Genomic DNA, 23,343 nt, shown 5'->3' on the forward strand with positions numbered 1-23,343 from the left:
CGGACTTAAATATAATGAATAATTATAATATAATTATAATTATTCATTATATTATAATTATATATTATAATTATATATTATAATTATATTATTATATATTATAATTATATTATTATATATTATAATTATATTTATAATTGTGCCGTGTGGTTCCCGGCACTATTACAAAAAAGAATAGGACCACTCCATCTCTTTCCCATGGATGTCGCAAAAGGCGACTAAGGGATAGGCTTATAAACTTAGGATTCCTCTTTTAGGCGATGGGCTAGCAACCTGTCACTATTTGAATCTCGGTTCTATCATTAAGCCAAATAGCTGAACGTGGCCATTCAGTCTTTTCAAGACTGTTGGCTCTGTCTACCCCGCAAGGGATATAGACGTGATCATATGTATGTATGTAATAATTATAATTTCAGTATCAAGGCACAAATAAACATATTATAATAAGTTTAACTTAAATTTATAGTAATAAAATAATTAATCAATATTCGCAGTAATATCCTATTTTTGGAACGTTGCCGGCACCAATTCAGCAAGATTTTCAGTCCCTGGCAATGTTCCCGGGCACGGTACATCACTAATTGCAGCCCATTGGGAGATCTTATATTATAACCAGGATAATTAGAATTCGCGACGCAGAACCAACCTAAACTTAATAGTTACAACTGTGATCGGAAATGAACAATTTTAACTCACTCATCCATCGATAAAATGTTATCGACTATACTAACAAGTGAACATTTTTAGTCGGCCATGTTGGTATCCCAGTTTGTTTATTTAGGTATACATGAAAAGTTCATGCACAGGGCACTTCCGTAAGATAGTTCTTCAGAGGAATTTAAACATGAAAAAAGCAAAGGTGTTGGTTGTCATACTATAGGCAAAAATTACAGGAAAAGCAAAAATTTTTTTTTTTGCCTTCACTGTCAAACAAATCAATTGTTATCCTATTTGATATTGTTTGAAGTAATACTAATAAGTAATTAATTTCACTATAAATTATTATTTATGTGAATAAGTGTTCCAAAAAATTACCACTCCATCAACCATACCTATGCCATATACCTATGCCTGATCTTAGCTACCCAATTTTTAGAGACTTGGGTCTGTCTACTCCGTATCGATACGTTTCGATACGATCGTACCGATCGATAATTTCACATTTCTTTGTATCGATTATATCGATACCACACGAATGGTGACAGAATCTGTTTGTTTTTGTTATCAAAGAGTTTATAACCGCTTCGCTTGATATAGCTTAGAACATTCTAAGAAGATTCTTTGATTTGATGTCTTCTGGGTAATTTATTAGGAATTCTCGATTATTTAACAAATATCTGACTGATTGACTATTTTGGCTAAATTATTCCGCGAGTCCATGACGAAGAGGCTGAGAATTGGTACATATAGTGGTAGGCTTTAGAAAACAAGTTTTTGAAAATATAAACTATTGATTCTTGGTCCAAGTTCAAGGTTTTTGTTTACTTCGGAGAAGGTGAGATAAGTGGTTGTGTGTACAGATTTTATTTAACATACATAAGGAACAAAAATGTATTAAAATATATTTCTTTTTCAGATGGTTCTTATAAGTAATGAAATCTCAAAAAGAAACTTATATGACAGAGTCAAGAAATTATTAGTGTCATATGAATGGAGCGACTGCAGGTTTTCTGTGTCTGGGAAAGACTTTAAGGCCCATAAACTCATTCTTGGTATCAGCAGTCCTGTATTTGAAGCTATGTTTTATGGACCACTCTCCACTGACCATGATGTTGTCATAACAGATATTGAACCTGGTATATTTCAGTTACTTCTGAACTACATTTATACTGATAATGTTGAGATTATATCTATAGAACAAGCATTTGAATTGTTGTATGCCTCTAGAAAATATCTTCTTGAACATTTGTCTGAGATGTGCATTGCCTACATTAAAGAAAATATTAGTATTGATAATGTGATTGAAATTCTCAATTATCCGGAATATTTGCAAGACAAACAACTTATTTCATCGTCTTTAAACTTATTTTGCCAACATGCATACCATCTTATACATGAAAATGAAATGCTATTATCTTCAGAATATTTAAAATTAATACTGGAACGTGATAGAATTAATGTCATGGAAAAAGATCTTATTAAACATGTATTTGAATGGTCTCAGTATATCTGCAAATTGAATAATATGGCATGTACACTTGAAAACAGACGAAAAATATTAATAGAGAATGGTATTTTAAAATTGTTACGATTTTTCACATTATCAATAGATGATTTTGAAGAGGTCATAAAAGATGATAACAATCTTCTATTGCCAAATGAATCTATTTATATTATGAGAGTACTTAGGCAATCTGAAGATGTGATCAGTAATGACACAAACAATTTACTGAATCTATCTCTGATACCACGAAGTCCACTGAAAATGCAATGGCAATTTTGCCATCGCAGCCCAATAAGACCAGTAGCTCCACTTGTTATAGATTCTAGTAATTACATTGTTACCACCCGCTTGAAATGTAACAAATCAATTTTCATTAACTCCCTATATATACCCACACGAATGAGCCCACCAATCACATTTAGGAATAATGGTCCTGAGAAATACTCTGAGCTATTGTGCGTATCAATTATTTCAGAGTCTGATAATAATGTAATAAAACAAACAAACTTTTTGAACACTGTGCAATATAATGCATTTGTTGATGTGGAATTAAATGAACCCTGTCTCATCAAAAAAGATGAATGGTATAAAATTCGTTTTTTATGGCCACAGCATAGTTATGTTCCACATGCATATATGGTGGAATTTAGAGATTCAGTATATAAAGGTTATCAAATCTCTTTAAAATTTAATGATATCCTATCAGTGGGCACTGTTGGGAGGCATGGTAGTTTTCTTGGAGGCTTAAAGTATTGCTTGTAAATACATTTTCAAAATTTCAAGTTTTTAACATCTATGATTTAGGCTGGGCGTTATAATCGCGATAAATCAGTCACTCTAATTATTTTATGTAATATAGAAAGATGACTGTGTTTAAGGACTATCTGTGTAAAATGAATGGAATAATAACCTATATGGGCTCCTACCCCAGCTAGATTAATTTTTATCGAGGAAAATTCATATTTTAATAAATACTATGAGATGGCAGCTAGGGATCGATAACGCGTTTTGTGTTCCCACTGTGCAAACAAAAATCAGAAGAATCAGATTTCTTAAACGCATCATAAAAAACTTATGAAAAAAATTTATGCGCAATGTTTTAGCAATTTATAAATAACGGACAGTTTCACAGATTTTCAAAAGATACTGTTGAGACGAAATTAATTAGTAAATTTAGGTTTAAGGTATTTGAGAGTAAAATACTACACTTTGCATGCAAAGTGATTTCAGAGAGAGAGTTAAAAAATAAACGCGCTTGTGCGCAGTGGGAACTTTGACTACCTATTTTTCATCTCATAAATGCATAACCTTTTTATTAATGATGATATCAACGTGATTTTTTGTTGTCACGAAGGTATTTGTTATTAACTTTGTTAATTATTTTATTTTTGTCTATTGCTACTAGTGGAAAAGGTAATCTCTGTACAATGAAATCTTTTGTAACTAGATATAATATCTTAATATCAGAATATAAAGAAATGTGCAATTGGCTAAATCACTAATTTTTTCTGAAGAAAAAGTACCTATACTTATACACCTTTAATTAAACTGGACCCACACTTTATTTATTTATTCTTTATTGTAACAATTACAATTTGTAAAGTACAATAGGCGGACTTAATGCTAATAGCATTTATTCATTCAGGAATTTTTTCATTCGGCCCATTACTTATAAAAAGAGGACTTCTGCTTGGAATATGGTGACGTCATATTCCAAGCAGAAGTTCTATCTGGGTTTTCCTACGACACAACTAACTAAAAATTCAAAAAATAAAGTACTTACATACAAAAATACTTTTTAATTAATAGGTTTATTTACGAATGAAAATGTTTATATTGAATGAAGAATAATAGGTAATCGAATAATATAATAAATTGCTGGAAAAGACAAAAGGTTCCGAGCATGATGAGCGAGCATACCTGACACTGATGTAGGTACTAGTCAAAAAGAAAAACGACGGCAAGCGGTGCTGGATGGAAGAAGGTCGTGACGTGAGACGCCAATTAGATGGTTCCAGTTTCATATCAACGAGTGGTACAAAATACTTACTAGCATTTTGTTTTGATTTTGATTGGATTTTTCTGACCATTATTCTATCGTTCTAATGATTGCTATGAAAAGAAAGCAACGCCACACTCGCGCCTTCTCTGATTTCCCAGCCGGTCCCATGGGAATTTCCAAAAAAGAAGTAGCCTAGTTAAATTCTTAAGATTTTGCCTGAGTTTATGCTCATATCATCAAAAATTTATTGATTTACAGATTCAATGGTTTATTCTAACTGTAGTTCGGTCAACTGTACAATGGAAATAAAAATTGCTTACTGTGTAGAGGTAATAAACATACTTACGCGTTAATATTGTCTGTATTGTTTTATTTAAGACTAGGTTCGACCGACATGTGTGGTATGTTATCAATGAAAAGCGCACTAAGAACCATTTTCCTTTATTTTCTCACGTAACAGACTAGGCCTAAACATTTTTGACCACAAGACAAAAAGCAAATATTTATAAACTGTAAAAACTAACATGGTGGACCATCAAATTTCTTAGTTAATTGAACGATACGTTCTGCTTCGCGAATCCCACTAAGCCTAGCTCCGTGTACGGTAGCGAAGTATCCAGGAACCGTGGCTTCCCCTGCAAACAGTAGTTTAGGGGGCTGGGCATCACAAGGGCCGGGTACAGGTGTTCCCAATTCACATTGATGACTGACTGTCGAACAACAACTCATATACGAGTAAGCCCCGCAGAAATGCGGGTCAGAAGCCCATCGAGAGCGCAACATCATTTGAGGATATGGTAAACACGGATTCCCTGTAAACCTTCGTAACAACTGCGTTAACCCTTCAGCAACGTCGTTATCGGCCATAGTTTCCATCATAGCAGCTTCTTGTCCCGATATCCAAGCACATAACACGTGTTTACTTCCGGGCATCTCATCAATTGAACACACGCCTCTTGTCCAATCACTACAACATTGTAACTCTTCAGCAGACCAAGCTAACTTCAGATTGCCTTCGTGGCAAACCCAAAATGGTTCAGCATATTCAAGAAATACTTTGTCACTTAAACCAAACCCAATATTACATATTGCATCTAATTTACATACGGGCAGAGGTGGTGCAAAAAGTTTGTCTGCCTGACATTTTAAGCACCCTAAGGACATAGTAAGGATTACATAATCAGCCGTAAGTTCCTCACCATCACAACACTTTACTAGCACTCGTCCAGATCCTGCTTGACCAGTCCCCCAACGTACAACATTGACAGGCTTGTTATACCGTATACAATTATCTGGTAAACCTCGCAGCAAAGGTGCCATTACTCCCACGTAACCTAGAGGTACTCTAACACTGCCTCCAGGTAGTTCTATGTAACTACCATACTGATCAGCACTAACAAGGGACAGGTCATCCCCACATCTATTTCGCAAAATGTTCGTCAAACCGAACATAACTCGAGCAGCATCATATCTTTGATCTTCAGGAAAATTATATAACTCCTGTTGAATACGCAGTCCTATAAAGTTTAGTAGAGTTCCGTGTTGTCTTTCCCCACCAAGACGAAATAAATTAGCTGCTTGTTGTTCAATTTGTCTGAAAGTGTGGTATGCTGTTATCGTTACTGGAAGGTCAACAGCTCGACCTTCGCTGGTACAAAATAATCCTCGAGAAGCATCTAGACGTGGCAAAGGGGTTTGCAGCAATCTGTCCTGTGATGCGAGTGTGTAAACTGAATTCGGTAAACAAGCGCCATATATCCATTCGGCACCCATTTCAATTACAGCATCACCTAGCCAACAAGAGTGTATTCTTCCACCAGGTCTGTAATTAAATTTACGATATCATTCAAAATTAAAAAAAATCAAAATTCAAAATTTTTATTCATTATTATAGGATACTTCATATCGCTTAATAATTGTCAAAACGTATGGTTTAACAACATTGGTTGACGTCAAATAAATTACTTAAAACTAAGTTTACTGCCGCTTCCAAGGCGTCAGTGCAGAAGAAGCGGTAACAAACTGCACTGCAGCATTATTATTTCATGCTTCAGTGCAGTTTGACAATATTATTTCATGGCAGCAACATTATTTCATGGCACCAAGATTTGTATTTCAGAATGTTTTAAATTATTATGTTGATGAAATACATAGTAAAATTAGGAGCGCCGGTGGTCGAATCGGTAAGGTGCCCGGTTAAAATGCGGTAAATCCCACCTCGGCTATGTACCAATGAATTTTCAGAGGAAAAACAACTGGTAACCATGCATCCAATACGGATTAAGTTAACCTGCAAAGGTTACAGAGGTCAGATGGGAATCGTGGAAAAACCTGACTTACCCAATCCAGGAGCCATGGTCAAAGGCATACCACGGAATCCTCTCTTGAGAGGTGAGGATGCAACCGGAACTAAAGCCAAAGGAAGAAATACATAGTAAAATTATAAATAAATTTACCTACTATGGATTTCATCAACATAAATAAGAAAGGTTTTTTACTTACCTTTCTTTCGCTTCGAGGACCACAAAATTCCGAATGCCGCATTGCGTGAGTCGATGTGCAGCCGACAGCCCCGCCATTCCAGCTCCTACTATTATTACACGTGGTTCTTTACAGTTTGGGCCAATGCTACAAGAATCCATGATGCACTGTTCCTGGCCTTGTGCGCTTACAGCGCTGCTCATCGGTCGCAAATTTGTTCTGATGATCACAGCCCTTGTTGTTTCGTTGACTCCGAGACATTTTCTAATTATCTGAGGGCTTTTCTGACACACTAATTTCATACGCGATGCTTTCATGTTCAGTTGTAAATGTTAGAATTCTTTTGAACTTTATATGCCATTTAAAACTGAAAATATTACATGATACTTTCTAATTTTGGTACGTAAAAATACTAAAGAGTCAACTAAAATTCAAGTCACCATCTAAATATGTCACTTTTAACTTCTTTTTCAATGTTTTTGGTTGCTATCACCTCCTTGTTAAGTATGTAGTAGCTCTACCTAGAACTAGGCTTTTGTGTGTACTTATTTAAATTTATTTTATATCACGAATATAACCTGTGTAGCTCCTCTCCCGAAAGGTGAGGATGTACCTGAATAAACGCCAGAAATACAACTTTTTAATCTTCGCAAAAGATAGTCTTCTATTTAGTTACGTAGGTACAAGGAATTTTTGAGACTGCAATTCGAAAAAAGAAAGCTATGAGAAGAATACAGAAAACAAGTAATAACAAGGTAATCCACTATAATAACTAGTACCTTACAAGCACGGGAGATCAGTGCTCTCTTCATGATTCATAATAAAAAACTTGCTTTAGTTCGTTGCTTAAAATCGTAAAGTAGGTACTAATATTATAAAGAGAAAATATTCATATTTTTATTCGTAACGAATAAACTCAAAAATTATACGGGACCGTTTTTGCTAAATTTGGCATAGAGATAAAATACACCTTCAGAAGTAACTAGGATTTCCTTTTTTCTTATTTCTTCGGAACTAGTCTCTTCATCACTATCACTACATAATGTAAAGTCCCCCTATTTACTCTGTCTGTATGCATGCGAGCCTATCTCTGAAAGTTGTGGATGGATTTCGTTCCTGTTCGAAATGTTGGAAAGAGAGTTGTCTGAGGAAGATTTATATCTATCAATGCTATGCCGGATGCCGGAGCGGGTCGTTAGTTTCATCAAAATTCATTTTATTATTTACCAGATGTGCTTGCGACTTCGTGTAAATATAATTGCATGTGTAAAGGCGACTAAGGGATAGGCTTATAAACTTGGGATTCTTCATTTAGGCGACGGGCTAGCAACCTGTCACTTAATATGAATCCAATCCCTTCAATCCTCCAATCATAATATTACATTCTGTCATTCTCCTCTTTTTCAAAAACTATTGTTTTTGTTTTACTTACGTTCACTCCTTTATTATTCAAAGATTCATACATACAATTTACCACCTCCGGTAACTTTTCTTCTTTTTAGGGTTCCGTACGTCTGAATACAAAAAACGGAACCCTTATAGGATTACTCGTGTGTCTGTCCGTCCGTCGCTTACAGTCAATTATCTCCGAATCTATTCGACCGATTTAGTTGAAATTTGGTACACATATCAATTCCTGTGACCCAAACACAGAGGTGTGACGTGAGCAGATGAAATCTGTATATGGGGGGTCATTTTTGGGGGGGGGGGAGGGGAAAATTAAAAAAAAAATTCTGAAAACTGCATCGTGTGGCATATCAAATGGAAGGTCTTGTTGAGAAGATCTTAAATGTATTTTTTTTTAATTTTAAAATAAATAGTTTCCAAGTTATTTTAGAAAATAGACGAAAATTGACCATTTTCCCCTTTTTTGACTTATCTCCGAAACTACTGAACCTAAAGTTTTGAAAAAAATACAGAAATTAGTTTTCTCCTTATAGATTATAGGAAAGATATATATAAGAAGTCGATATAATAACGACTATATAAGAAGAACCTTATAGACTATAAGAAGTCCATGATATAATAATAACATGGTAAATCACTCAATATTGTGCGTACCAACTTACATTTGCAGGTGGAATGTGTGGAAGAACATATTTTTAGTTACCACAAACAAATTTGGGTCAGATTTAAAAAAACATGATAGGTAACATCGTACGGAACCCTCTTCACGCGAGTTCAACTCGCACTTGTCCCCTTTTTTTAACTAGGTACTTATCAACTTATATATACACAATTCATATGATAATAAAAAGTTTGTCGCAATTTAATTAAATATTGATATGCGATTAAACCTCGCGACAAGCTTTAATTAGGATCATAAAAACGGTTATTATGAGGTTATAATATGTTGATACTTAAAATTGAAAACAAAAATACTATCTTCTTATCTTTTGAGCGTTTAAATAAAACTTTTTTTTTTGGTATTTATTTAATTTTAACGTGTTTGTATTAGGAACCAATTTCTATCTGTTGCGTTAGCAGATCGTAAAATTCGATTCAGGTGATGGAAAACATTATTTTTTTAAAAGTACTCCTTACAAACAAATGAAGATATGTATACGTTATCCATGGGAAAGAGATGGGAGTGGTCATACCCTTTTTTCTATTGGCGCCGGGAACCACACGGCACTTGTCTGTGACACCAGAGGTTTCGGGTTCGAATCAGCGAGGGCATGATGAGAAACGAACTTTCTCTGATTGGCCTGGGTCTTGGATGTTTATCTATACGTATAAATATTTATTATAAAATATTGTATCGTTGGGTAAGTATCTTGTAACACAAATCTCGAACTTACTTAAAGGCTAACTTAATCTGTGTAATCTATCCCGTATGTATTCCTTTATTTAACTACAATTCCTAGGTCATTCATATCTATAAGTTCCGTGTTTTATAAGCATTTAACTATCTATGAAAATATTACTTTAGACAAAAATGTTACGAGCACGACGTTGCTACGCCGTGCTAAACGACATTGCTTTGCTACGTCATGCTACGATGTTACTTCGCTATGCTACGAAGTTGCTACGCCATGCTGTAAGCTTCCACTCCCGTATTACTAAATAATTAGCGTACTTTTTACTAGGTTCTTAACATCAATGTACACGGGACAACAAATTTTAATATCAATGAAAAGTCCTTTCAATGTATAAAGTAAGTCATCTAAAGAAAACAGGAAGAATAAAAAACTCAAGTAAAGCGATAAATTTATTTAAGTCAACATTTTTACAAAAGCAATCTATCCCGCAGAATCGGGTAACATACATGATAATTTATGTTAAATATTTTTATACACGTTAGTATAAGCCAAATACATATGTAGTAAATAGACAAAATGTATTACAGATTAGGATTATTAATATTGCAATAAGTCCAAAATTGTCTTTCTATGTCATCACTTGAGTGTTTTAAAAATATTTTTCTACCGAAATATGTAGGTCTCTATATTCAATACGAGTATGTAACAAAAACACTATTCGATATACGAAGGTAATTTGGAGAAGCTTGTGTATGTAAGAAAAGCGTTTTTTAAGTTTTTCATTTGTTTACGCAGAAGTACTTTAAAATAATAATGTTATTTTAAAAACTTAAAAACTAAATTGTCTAAAATAATAACAAAAAATAACGCAGACAACGTCATGGGTAACAACTATAATTTATAAAGCTGAAGAGGTTGTTTGCAAAATTAAATGATGACCAAAATAACTATTTCACACGGACTAAGTCGCGGGCACAGCTAGATATAAATATGCAGATATTATGCAATAAGAAGTCATCAATAATTTATAACAAACAATGCAATTTAAAATAATAACAAACAAAGAATACTTACTACAAACGAGTAAAAAACCATACTTTTTAAGTGTAGGTATAACTCGTATTACTTACTTAGTCATAGATTTTTGAACACAAATGTGTTTTACCTACCACTAAAGAGTACATTATCGACCTAGTAACTTGGTTCAAACGATTTCATGAATACCTACACTAACAATATAGACACAAATTTGTAATTTAATTTAACTTCGATGTAAGTAAATGTATAAAAATATTTGAGTTATTCCGGTCTGATCTCCCAAACGGATCCACTCTTCATTACTAAGTATTATAAGTTTTGTCAGATCTTATCCACTCTGATATATTTTCTATTCGGTTATCTGATCCCCCGTTCAGTGGGGATGAGGATCAGAATGGAATAGAAAAGAATTAAAATAAAACTGATCCACTTGAATATTAGATTTCAGGGATCAGATAATATTTTTATACATTTACAACTTTAACTGTATCTAACTAACTCTTGACAATAAATAGATGTATAGGTAATTTTGATATATTATATTAAAGTAGTTACGTACCTATATGTTCGTACTAAGGAATACTTAGAACTTTACTCTGTACCACAGACATGTACCTATTAATTTATAGCAACAAACTTTTTATAAGCAATATGTTTTATATTGATGGTTTTTATATCTCATTAAATACTTAGAGAAAGTCTTGTTCACTTAGTACTTATATGGGACTTATACTTATTTGAATCATCCATCCAAAAGTTAAAACAAATCAAAGGTATTTCGAATCAAAGTCCCGAGGTACTAAGTTTATTCATACTGATATACCTAGTAAACACCGTTTCGATTAAATTATCTAGGTCTCAGTCGTATTTGGATTGGATTACCAGTTTTTGAACAATAAGAAAGAAAAAGATATTTATTTTTAAGCGTACTTATGCAGTTTTTAAAAACTGTAACTAAAAAATAATTTCCTTAAACGCAATAATAAATACCCGATAAATTATATAAATATCCTTTATCACATGAATATTGATAAATTTTACTAACAAAATAAACAAGATATATTTACACAATTTAATATAATGAATACTAATGGTATTCACTTGAAAATAGTTCGACAATCGAAAGGAACTTTTGAAATTTCATGGAACATGTACTTGATGCAAATAGAATTTTCAGAACTTGGCTGATTAAAAACTAGTTCACACATTCGCGTCCTACACGCGACTGTGTCACTCACTCATACTAAATGTGCACATGGTCAAAGACCCTGAAATACTAGATATTACAAAAGGTTTAGATAGGTAAGTATGTTGCTTTCGATTATTGTATTATTGCTTAAAACTTTTAATCACTTCCTCAGCGGATGCTTTAACCTCCTCCCAAGAAAAGTGAATATCGCTTTCTTCCGAAAATCGGGAGCAAATTGCCAACCTTAGAAAATAAACGTCATCTATCTTAGAAGGTACTAGATGGATTTTACCGCGCCCATTGATGCGCCTTAACAATTCCTCATTTAGTTCATTGCTGCCTTTTAGTCTAAAACAAACCAAACCCAAAGTGACATCTTCAAAGAGTTCAAATCTTTCATCAGAAGTACACAGTTTCTCGAAGAGATGAGCCAAGGAAACATGTTTTCTGATGAATTTTTGAAGGTTCTCAACGCCGTACAATCTCAAAACAAACCATAATTTTAGCGCGCGAAAACGGCGCCCGAGTGGAATTTGCCAATGACGGTAATCAGGAGCTGATCCTTGTTGGTCATGTTTTAGATATAATGGATCCACATTAAAGGCGTCGACGATCCAACGCGGCTTCTTCAGCCATAAGGCTGAGCAATCGAAGTTCACTAACAACCACTTGTGTGGGTTGAAGTTAAAAGAGTCAGCCTTTTCGATGCCTTTCATCAAGTAGCGGAATTCTGGGCAGATGAAAGCAGAGCCAGCGTATGCAGCGTCCACATGTAGCCATACGTCGAAGGATTGGCACACATCACCGATTTCCTCGAGATTATCAAACGTACATGATGAAGTGGTTCCCAACGTTGCGACAACCTGCAGGTAATTTTAATATTTTTTTAAGCTTTCTTTTATGATAAGCTGGGTGCAAAGTTAACTCGGATATAATTAATTCAACTAGGGTCACATTATCTGGTGAAATAATTCATGTCAACAAAAGCGTTTATTGTTTTATTCATCACGTTGACTAAAGATTTCAATTAGTAAAGTTACATAAAACAACATAAGTGTTAAATAAAAATACTTGCATAAAATGGAATCAGGCCCTCACTGATATCCTTCTCAATCGCCTCCCTTAAGATGTCACCCCGAAGCCGTCTCTTGTTGTCTGGTTTCAGTGCGCGCAACTTCACACCGCCCAGAAGACCAGCTCGCTCCACTGACGAATGTGCTTGTTCTGAAATACAGAACACATAGGATTTTTTATTCAATAGCTGGATTATAACTCATCTGTAGTGAATTGAAGGCTGTGTGTTAGTTTCGTAAGAACACGCATATTCAACTGTTCTTTCTCTGCTTTACTAATATGCTAATAGGCATAATACCGTTTCTGAATGTCTTGTGCATTCACACAGTGTCGTCCTCACAAGTATGATCATGAGTGAAATTCCTCGTGCATATTGTGAAAGCCAATCAAGAGATAAAGACTTGATTATTTGTATGTACCTATGTAATACCATGTCTTCATTTTTTTAAAACGTTTATTAGTAGACAAGCTGTTGCCCGCAACTCTGCGTGTTATTGAAAATACGAAGTTAGTCTGCATCAGGTGATCCAGACCTTCTATTTTTATACGCCTACAACAAATGCTCATCAAGTTGAACAACTTTATATTCATGCTCGGTTACTATTTCTTCATCGTAATAAATATTTTTTTGAAAATATACAGATAATTTTTTTTACTGTTTTATTAATGTATTGATACGTACTTTATTAAGAGGGGTTATGTTCTGTACAGAAATTCACAACTCAAAAATCAATATATGCTTAAGGTTTTAAACTGTTTAACTCACTGTTGCAATATCCGACAAGCTTCGATAAGATCTCTGTTTCGGTCCATTCAGGGTGGTCCTCCTTGACGCGCTGCATTGTGCGGGCCTTGGCTCCGAGCAGCGCAACCAGCGTCGCTTCGCTGGCCGTGCCCTGGATGACGCCACCGCCCTCTCCCCCGGAGCGAGCGAGGAACTCCTCGGGAAGGCCCAGCATTTGACCCAGCCAATCTAGCATCACTACCTCAAGTTCTGTACAGGCTGGGCTAGAAATCTAAAATAATTGCATATCTATATAATTAATGAAAACATAGCGCAGTGCATAAATGTATTGAAATTCATTGAAGATAAAAATAATGATACAGGGATTGTAACTAGTAATATTGTAATGGGCAAGTTTGTTTTTCAATAACGTATCGAGTAAGGTTAGGTTACTAGTTTAGTTTTGCTGTGAAAAAATCCTAAGTACTTATATCGTAATGAACACCTACTAACCTACATGTGATCGTTTATGAGTTAATTAAGATTGATTGAGATTAATTAATAAAATTGTCACAGTCACAGATTTTAGAAGTGTGACCGCGATAATGATCGATACAAAGATAAGTTCATTAACTAAAAGGTACCTAGACTAGGCAGGCGTAGGTAAACATTTTGTACCTTAAGGTTTAAGCCTCTACTTAATATTTGTCTTTAAAAAATTTGGTCGGTTTGGGAATCGATTGTCTCTTTTCTGAATTTCTTTCTAACCAATAATCAAACTAATACACAACCTAAATCACAATGGCCACGGTAAGATTTTTCTGACATCAAAAATCCCGAGTTTGCACTGATAATGTTAATATTTACCTATAGACTAAAATGTAAGTATTACCCAAGTAAATCCTATGCAGGCTATGGCCCCACTAAGCATATCAGCAACGATGGAAGGGTAAGAGTTCGCCGTGGGGAAGTAGGCGTGGAACCGGGGTGAATGCCAGTGCGTAACACCAGACATCACCACACGCTCTATGTCGGCCATCACTGCTGTCCAGGGCTCCGCCTTCTCGGGGGCTTGCTCTGGCACCAAAGGCCTCAAATACCCAGGTTTCACTGATGGAACCACTTGCCTGCAAGTTTTTAGTTTTGCTTAATGAAAACTGAATGATTATATGAAGTAAGTCTATTAGGGTTAATAGTCGCTGGTCAACTAGCAGATAAGAAGTGTAACTTTGTAGTTGGGTAGAGAGCTTTTCTTCTGTAAATCTCTAAACCCAACTGCCCAACAGTTACAATATATTTAACTATAAGCTAACTATTAGTTAGTTGACTATAATTCGCCAGAAAAGGGAAATTCGACGAATTGCTTGTAGCTGAATAACATTGAACCAAATAGTAAAAAAAGTACAAGTAATTTGGGTATTGCACGTATTTTTGTGCAATTACTTTTTGATATGAATTATTCGAAGGTAGTACCTATCTCTTATATTTTCCAAGTATTCCGTGATATAATCAGTCATCGCTTTGGCGAAGTCCTTGAAATCTCCAGCTTCCATCGTTTCTGTAAAAGAAATAAATAGAACTTAGTGATAGTTTTAACTTAGATAATTAGATGATACCTATGAAGGAGAACCTAAGAATCTTGAATTGAGAAAAGTCTTACTTAACAGTAAAAAACATAAAAAGTGACCGTGAGAGTGAAAAAGAAAGCGAAAGCGAGAGTGATCGACAACAGAAGCTCCTAAGACTACCTACTGAAAGAGGCAAAAATGAAGACAAAAATAGCATTTATCGGTACAAAAATAGGAGCACGCCTCCATTCGTTTGAGAATAATATAAAAGATATAGTTATCAAGCTAAGTCAATCTCCGCATAAAAGAACATAACATAATATCTACTCTATATTAAGCCTTTGAGGACACAATGACTATCCATTACATTACAAAATGAGTTAGGTATCTCATTTACACACAGAATTTATATTCATTTACCCTGCACCTACTTTTATACATGTAACTTCTGACCTTTAAAATAAATTTTTACAATTATATAGGTATGTAGTGTTACTACGTAGGTACATAATTACATATGTAGGTGAATTTTTTAATTTAAGATCAGGTCTAATTAATTTAGGTCAGGCTTTGTATTTTTTCATGTTGTACCTAACTAAGTAGGTTAAATCTATTTTACTTTGGAAGAATAAGAAATAAATACGAGCTTGATATTTAAATTCATTATATTAAGAAAAAGAAATTAAAATAGCTGCATGAAAATACTGAAAATTCACAACATTAAGCAAAAGGCATAAAGAACCTTCTAAAGAAAAATCAGACTGTGTACTCTTTTTCAACAGACATACCAAAGTTAAGTTTTAAATCCGGATCCATTATACTGTTCGCTAGAAACAAATAAATTAACAAAATTTAATTTCAATAATTGTCTATATATCTACTTAGAATAAAAATGTAATATAAATTATATTTTTATAACTATAGTTACTTTAGCATCGGTGGTCGAATTTGTAAAGTATCCGGTTAAAATGCGTGATACGAATAGAGGCACAGGTTCGAATCCCACCTCGGCCATGTACCAATAACTATTTGCAAAGTTATGTACATTAGTTTAAATACTAACCGATTCTATAACGGTGTGGGAAAACATCGTGAGGAACCCTGCACATTGAGACAACTGAATCATGGTTACGATCGATCTAATATGGGTCAGTTTTACCTGCAAAGATTGCAGAGGTCATATGGGAGTAGCTTCGTGTAAAAATCTGATTACGTACATTTTACACCTTTCAATTAGTAAACTCCTAACTGCTTATATTAATGTCAACTATTATAAAAGTAAAAAAAATGACAAAATGCAAGGATAAATTAACGAGGCACGGGGGTCTGGCGATCCATAGTTCACGTTCAATGCCGAGAGAACGGCTCTGCGCTTGCGCAACCACCGGTCGGCACAGCACGGCGTGAGCGTGAGCAAGTGGTGCGAGGTTATTCGCGGACCTCGCAGTATGATGGCTAGCAAACAATCAACTCCAACTCCCGGACACAAGCCTATTATGAATACTCGTATTATCATATTGTCTAACTATATCTAGGTCACAAAACTTATCTGACAAGACAACCCTAATGCAATGGCTTAATAACCCCCGGCGCACATTAAAACAACAAATTAAAATTTAATCACAATTTTCCATTTTTAAATTAAGTATATCAGAAGGTTATATAACTTATACAAGTAGGAAAACGTTTAGCAAAATTACTTCAAAGCGACCTTTTGAGCAGGACCGGAAAAGGGCCGGAACTAGGAAATGAACTGAGAAACTTGGAGTTCTAAGTTATGTCATGATGATGATCTATGTACCTATTATTCAGATATTAATAAAAAACTAAGGTTTCACCGCAAAGCGGCGGAACCACGGGCAACAGCTAGTTTCCAATAAGTATTATACCTACCTAGTAGATAACTATAAACGCATATATTGAAAATTAGGCCTTATCACATAGAATATCCATTGCTTTGTTTTGGCGAAGAGAATTGTTTTTTTCGTTTATAGGTTTTGCGTAAGGCTTCGCTCTCGTGCAAGGTAAGTATACTCTACTCCTGAAGGTCTATCTTATCTTTGTCAAATTTCATCAAAACCGATCTTGTAGTGAGTTTATTCGTTAAAAACAAAAAGACATATATTTTCTATTTATAATACGAATGTGGATTTACTAAATGAGACTTTACATCAAACAACAACTCTACCTACTTCTTGTAAGTACCTAGAACCTATCTAGATTTCTCAGATATTTATAACTAAGTTTCTATTGAATTTTCAATTCAAAGAATTGTATCATTCTATTATCATCTGCGGGCCCTTCGGATATAATGAACGGGCCAAGGCTCTCCAAACACGCGATCTTTGAGAATTTGCTCCATCTCAAAATCCGAAGATGCATCTATTATGCCGACTTGCAATTAACACTGCCGTAACTACTGACGTAGTTATTCTAATAATTGAGGCTGTACATTTTAAATAACATGAAAGGTGTCATGTTGCCCTGATCTTTTTTGTGACTTTGTGTTTCGGTATTTTTCGGAACTTGCTTGACATTCTACATAGACAACATACCTACCAATCAGTTAAAGACAAAGATTTCATTTTACATAATTTAAATCAAAATTTGAATAAAATATCAGCAATTACTTATATACTCATTCAATCTTAATTCTATCAAACGTCATGCAACAGAACGTGGTCTTTCAATATTTTCAAGATTGTTGGCTCTATCTACATACGTCGAATGCTACTTTAGAAAAAGTTCATAGATACGCAATATTAAGTAAAATCACTTCAGAAATTTTCCAACTTTAATGCAAATTCTCCACAATAACTTAACCAGATCTCTTAAATGATCGTTTTGAATTTACTTGGCAAAATAAAATAATTCACCAATAACTTAAACCCTACGCCATATACTTCAACTTTTTACGTAACTAATTTAAATAAATAAATAGGTATATACGGGACAAATTGCACTGATTGAGTTAGCCTCGAAGTAAGTTCGAGACTTGTGTTACGAGATACTAACTCAACGATACCTACTATATTTTATAATAAATACTTACATAGATAAACATCCAAGACCCAGGCCAATCAGAAAAAGTTCTTTTTGCATCATGCCCTGACCGGGATACGAACCCGAAATTTTGGTTACTGATATCTAATACTAACCTGCCATGAGATCATGGAAATATTTTAATATGAACTGGGTTAAATAAAGAATTAACTTTAAGCAGCAGTGACGACAACCTGGGTATTCCCATTTACCGTCAGTTTGAGGTAAACACTACTTCCATAATATGACCGAACGGTCCGGTTCGACTTTCCTTATAGAAGGTAGGTATATTGGACTTGGACGTAAAACACGTCAGTTGAAAATATTAACCGAAACGAACAAACTTCCAGACTACTTATCAGAATCTGTACAGGTCAAATATATTGACCTTTTTGATAGGTTGCGACTAAAACGTTGGCCAGATGCTATGAACTGCAGTTGAGCGGGTCTAATAGTGTCGGTTTTGCTGGAGTACCTATGTAGTTACCTACCCAACAAGATAAAAGTAATTAATTATACGTGGACAACGCGATGATATTGAAGCCTCCTATAAAAACAGTAAAAAAAATTGTATACCTATTGTATGTACTTATTTTTTGGTACAATAAATCAACTTTTATTTACTTCGCATATCAAGTGTTTCATATTTTCAGTTTTCCCTTAACTCTAATATTAAAAGATGTTTAAAATCATAACCTAAGTATATTACGGGCGAGTTGCTACGTCCACAGAATATTTTAACACCAGGCTTCGTTGTTTAAATTTTCCTGTTACAATACAAAAGACATCAACCTTACAATAAGTAAGTATTACCCATTTAAATTTAAGGATATTAACATTAAATATTAACTTAAGCATGTTATACGTATACCTATCTCCAAACAACACGTTTGTAATAGTTCGTCGAGGTGTCGGTCAAGGTCTTAAAACAAGATAAAAAAAATGGTCAGCCAACCTTGTAGTTACTTACGTCATAATCTGAACCTATATTGAGTACTTGTTTTGGATACAAAATTTATTAAGTAGATCAACATGGACGAGTTTTAAACCGCCAAAGTAGACGATACCTTTACCTTGTCTATACTTATAGTTACCAAGATAGAGAAGAAACTTTACTTCTTATAATAATACCTAAAATCAAAACCAAAAAACGTTTATAAGTATTGTATAATGAAAAAGTAACTTTTTATCTTTTATCCGGCAATATTTAATTTTGTTTGTACCTATGGCTAAAAATAAAGAAAAAAGTACCTACAGAAAATTTTATCACACATGCATAAAGTTATTGTTGTATGTATAATACTTCTAATACCAAAGTAAATTACTCAATTTATTTGTGCGTACATATAGTTCCACACCTTAACTGCTATCAGGTTTCAGTATATAAAATAAGTAGAGATAGCTTCAGAATCGTGGTCACAGGCGGGCTCGCCTCCTGAAAGATGTTTGTTTGTTTGTTTGTAATATCTTTATTGGATAGAAATTTACATAGTAACAAGAAAATAGTACAAAGTTTAATAGGCAAAGAGGTCTAACGCCAGGAGGAGGATGATCTTCCTCTTCTTATATGCTAGATTACAAGAATATTTTTAAACAGATTTTGTCTCTAACACACCAGAAGGGCACAGTACATTTTTACCTAAGAATGTCCTTACTGTTTGTTTAAATGAAAGTATGTAGGTAAACATTGATTTGGGTAGATTATAATTATAACTCATAACTAAAAAAATCAATGTCTATTTATGCATAATAACTAACTAATAAACTGTTAAACTGAAAAGGGACTGCGATGGCAGAGTTATTTGTTTCCATATAGGTTTCAGTTTTTGATTAAAAACAATGTTAAATAATCAGTCAGTGATACCTGATGATAGTAGTTAACAGTGAAAATTTGGATAAATTACACTTATCTCTCTATCGATAAACTGGTGTATTTTTATATGTACAAGTATTACAGAACTTTGTTATGATATCTTGTTTCGTAATTATTTTATCACTTGTCTACGATATTTTTCTTTAATAATTTATTTATTGATTGTATCTAGCTGTTTTCCTTCTTACTAATAAAAATACGAAAGTTTAAAAGGTGTGTGGATATACCTATGTGTGTTTTTTTAAGGTAGACTTACAAGCAACGAATTTCCATGAAACTTTGCAGTAATATAACTTAGACATTGGAATAATAGAATGTTATAATTTATAGAAATTTCAGGCGGATGAAGTCGCGGGCGACAGCTAGTAGTTCTAGTAAAGAAACAATACTTTTATAAATGAAGTTGAAGGTTTTGATTAATTATCTAACAAAACTTTTCTATAGCAAAGTTAAAGTTTATTTGCACATGTTATTTAAGTAAGAAATACGAGTATAACTTTACCTTTACAACGAAATGAAAAGTTTATCTTCATATTTAATTAAATTAAATAAATATTTCGAAAATATTGATATGAAATGTTTTAAAAACTGACTAAATAGATACTAAATATAGCTTGAAAAACTTACCGAATTAACGTTTTTCAAAACAGCACTTAAAGTAACGACACGAAAATAGAACAATTATCTAAAATCACTTTAATTTTTTTATGCAAAGCCGTGCCGAGCCTATATTTGCAAGGACAGCCGCAACAAAAATCACGATGCGTCCAAAAGGTTGCTGCACATAGACTACGCCCGCGCCGCGCCGTTTTCCAGCTTTATATACTAACCAACAGTACACTACATAGCAGCATAGCACCTCCACAACAAGATTAACCAAGGCGCATGAGCCGTCCAACCGAATACTAAGCAGGGAAAGTCCTAAACCTGCTGAGAGCACCCTGAAATAAATCGCATTCAAACTAAGAACCAGTAATAGATTTGGTTGACCTATATTGCATATCCCAATACAAGCTCTTGCATCGAGAAATATAAATAAAGTTAAGTATGTATCTTTTATGGTAATCTAAACTTATTTACCTTCCTAGAACGACGGAAAAGCATGACGTAAGAAATATTCCTGGTCTGACTGATTTTATTGGAAGTTTTGATTGAGTATTAAAAATTTAAACAGCTTTAGTTCAAAACATTGTCGTTGATAAATTTATGGATGCGCTTGAAGCGCCTACACAAGTCAGGCAAGACAATCCGGGTGCTGCGAAAATTGCAATATTTATTATGTAAAAGATCAATCCAATCAAAAGTAACAAAGGTATTTTTCATGATACTTTGTTATTTGAAATCAGAAACTCATACAAAGTCAATCAATTAAAGTGATTATCGAATAAATTTTCATAAATTTTCATTTATCAGGAATATCCCATGAATTTTCCCACTCCCAATATGATGAATGACCCACCGGGAGAAGGGTGTCCTCCCGTCCGCCCCTTCAGGGACCAGAGTATTGAATCAATCTGCGTTTAACGCTGTAACTCGAGAATCCGACTGTCTGGAAAAGTGCTTCGTTTATTGATATAAAAGTAAAGAGCGAAGGGGACCCACTCCTGCTGACAATAGTTACGCAATGAAACATGAGCTAAGGAAAATTTGGCCAATCTTACTTTTTCTGAGATTTCAATAGAAAAGTGTGTCAATGTTAATTAATAAGATTATTTTTACGGAGGTTAAGATTATTTTGTAATAAGCCTGCGAGGATAATCTTTTTTTAATAATAAGTACCTATAATAAGAGTAGTAAAAAATTTGTGTGTTCTATCTACAGTTAAATATTGTTTAGCGCATGAGTACCTATTATAGCAGTTGAAGTTCACGTATATTAAAAATCACGCACCTATATTGTAACCAATTCTTTCATCGATAGTCGATAGCGGTTAGACTCATTTTTTTCCTCTTGGCTGCCGGTTGCATCCAAATCACTTTAGAGGGAAGTTTTTTTTTTTTTTTTGGGACAAATTACACAGCTTGAGTTAGCCTCGAAGTAAGTTCGAGACTTGTGTTACGAGATACTAACTCAACGATACTATATTTTATAATAAATACTTATATAGATAAACATCCAAGACCCAGGACAATCAGAAAAAGTTCTTTTCTCATCATGCCCTGGCCGGGATTCGAACCCGGGACCTCCGGTGTCACAGACAAGCGTACTACCGCTGCGCCACAGAGGCCGTCAAAAGGGAGTCAGGGATATGCGTTGAACTATGGATCCTGGATTGGGTGAGTCAGGTTTTTACACGAAGCCACTCCCATCTGACCTCCGTAACCAATAGCCGTTTTGGATCGACCATGGTTACACACCGTAAGATCATTTTAACCGGGCACCGTACCAATTTGACCACCAACGCTCTAATCGAAACTGTCCATAAAGTGTCCATCAAGTAACAATTTCTGATTCTGGGTTTTTAATACAGATTTCTGTGGTTTTTTTGTTATTTACATCCCGTTGTTATCGGAAAAGGATAACCAGATGTTTTGGACTTTATGCTGCAACTTCTTTTATATAATCCAAAAAGTAGACTAGAACTCTTAATACTATTTCATGAAGAAGCGATTCTGCACTGCACTGATTTATGTCGCCGTCAGCAGCACCAACCTATAATAAATACTAATGTCCTTCTCTTTTGTTCTGACAGTACAAAGCTCTAAAGCTACCACAAGCTTCAGATGTGTAATTACCCGAGTGACGCAGGCTCACTCTCGACTCTTCACTTCACAAGAGCGGCGGGGGAGGGTGGTAGGGTGAAGGGATGAGGGCTTGAGACCACCCGTCGTCATGGTTACGCTAAGAGGAATTGCAACAAGTGAGTATAGCAGAGTATATGATCGTGAACCTCTCATGAATTTATGTATGGCTTAAGTAAGAAAGCGTGGATATGCGGGTGATAGGTACCAATCTACCGCTTTCCATTTGGATGGACCCTACACGTATTTATCTGACATTTGTTTAAACATGCCATGTAGTACGTAAGCAAATATGGTAAAATCCTCAGGTAGGTTTTATTCCGTCATAAATACCTACCTAATATTAAATGTACTTATTATAGGTAAGTAAGTAAATGCTGAAAATGTATGTAATAACATGTAGGTATGTACTTTTTATGATATATAGTACTTACATACATACATGCACCAGCCACTTGAAGAATGAAAATAACGGATAGATATTGTAGGCACAAAAAAGGTATTTACTCATTTTCGCATTGTATTAGGTACGCTACACCACACATTGTTGTATATAGGCGCTTACCTTTGACACGCGTCGTACGAATCCAGCCAAGGTCACCAAATTATTGTCGCGATCACTCACGGTACCAGAAAGAGTTAACAAAACACTAGATTTTGAATTAAGAAGTAGTGCTATCATACT

The 23,343-nt window shown here is 34.5% G+C and overlaps 3 protein-coding genes across 4 annotated transcripts; 1 reads left to right on the forward strand and 2 right to left on the reverse strand.

Moving 5' to 3' along the window:
* Window positions 1–1,132: 1,132 nt before the first annotated feature.
* LOC106133571 (BTB/POZ domain-containing protein 2) lies at window positions 1,133–3,369 on the forward strand. Its single transcript, XM_013333353.2, has 2 exons — window positions 1,133–1,495; window positions 1,577–3,369. The coding sequence occupies exon 2, from the start codon at window positions 1,577–1,579 to the stop codon at window positions 2,924–2,926; it is 1,350 nt and encodes a 449-aa protein (XP_013188807.1). The 5' UTR covers window positions 1,133–1,495; the 3' UTR covers window positions 2,927–3,369.
* A 1,316-nt stretch (window positions 3,370–4,685) lies between these two features.
* Window positions 4,686–6,964, reverse strand: LOC106133552 (peroxisomal N(1)-acetyl-spermine/spermidine oxidase-like). Its single transcript, XM_013333325.2, has 2 exons — window positions 6,669–6,964; window positions 4,686–5,988 (listed from the first exon to the last, which is right to left on the reverse strand). The coding sequence occupies exons 1-2, from the start codon at window positions 6,962–6,964 to the stop codon at window positions 4,686–4,688; spliced, it is 1,599 nt and encodes a 532-aa protein (XP_013188779.2).
* A 2,897-nt stretch (window positions 6,965–9,861) lies between these two features.
* Window positions 9,862–23,218, reverse strand: LOC106133592 (aromatic-L-amino-acid decarboxylase). 2 transcript variants are annotated; one of them, XM_060945412.1, is made up of 6 exons: window positions 23,093–23,218; window positions 14,908–14,992; window positions 14,327–14,561; window positions 13,477–13,726; window positions 12,712–12,860; window positions 9,862–12,499 (listed from the first exon to the last, which is right to left on the reverse strand). In XM_060945412.1, exons 2-6 carry the CDS (start codon window positions 14,985–14,987, stop codon window positions 11,777–11,779), a joined length of 1,437 nt encoding a protein of 478 aa, XP_060801395.1. In that variant the 5' UTR covers window positions 14,988–14,992; window positions 23,093–23,218; the 3' UTR covers window positions 9,862–11,776. The 2 variants fall into 2 exon arrangements, with proteins under 2 accessions (XP_060801395.1, XP_013188831.1); XM_013333377.2 differs by lacking the exon at window positions 23,093–23,218 and adding an exon at window positions 20,545–20,695.
* Between the last annotated feature and the right edge of the window lie 125 nt (window positions 23,219–23,343).

This window comes from Amyelois transitella, chromosome 2 (assembly GCF_032362555.1).
Source record: "Amyelois transitella isolate CPQ chromosome 2, ilAmyTran1.1, whole genome shotgun sequence".
Lineage (NCBI taxonomy): Eukaryota > Metazoa > Arthropoda > Insecta > Lepidoptera > Pyralidae > Amyelois > Amyelois transitella.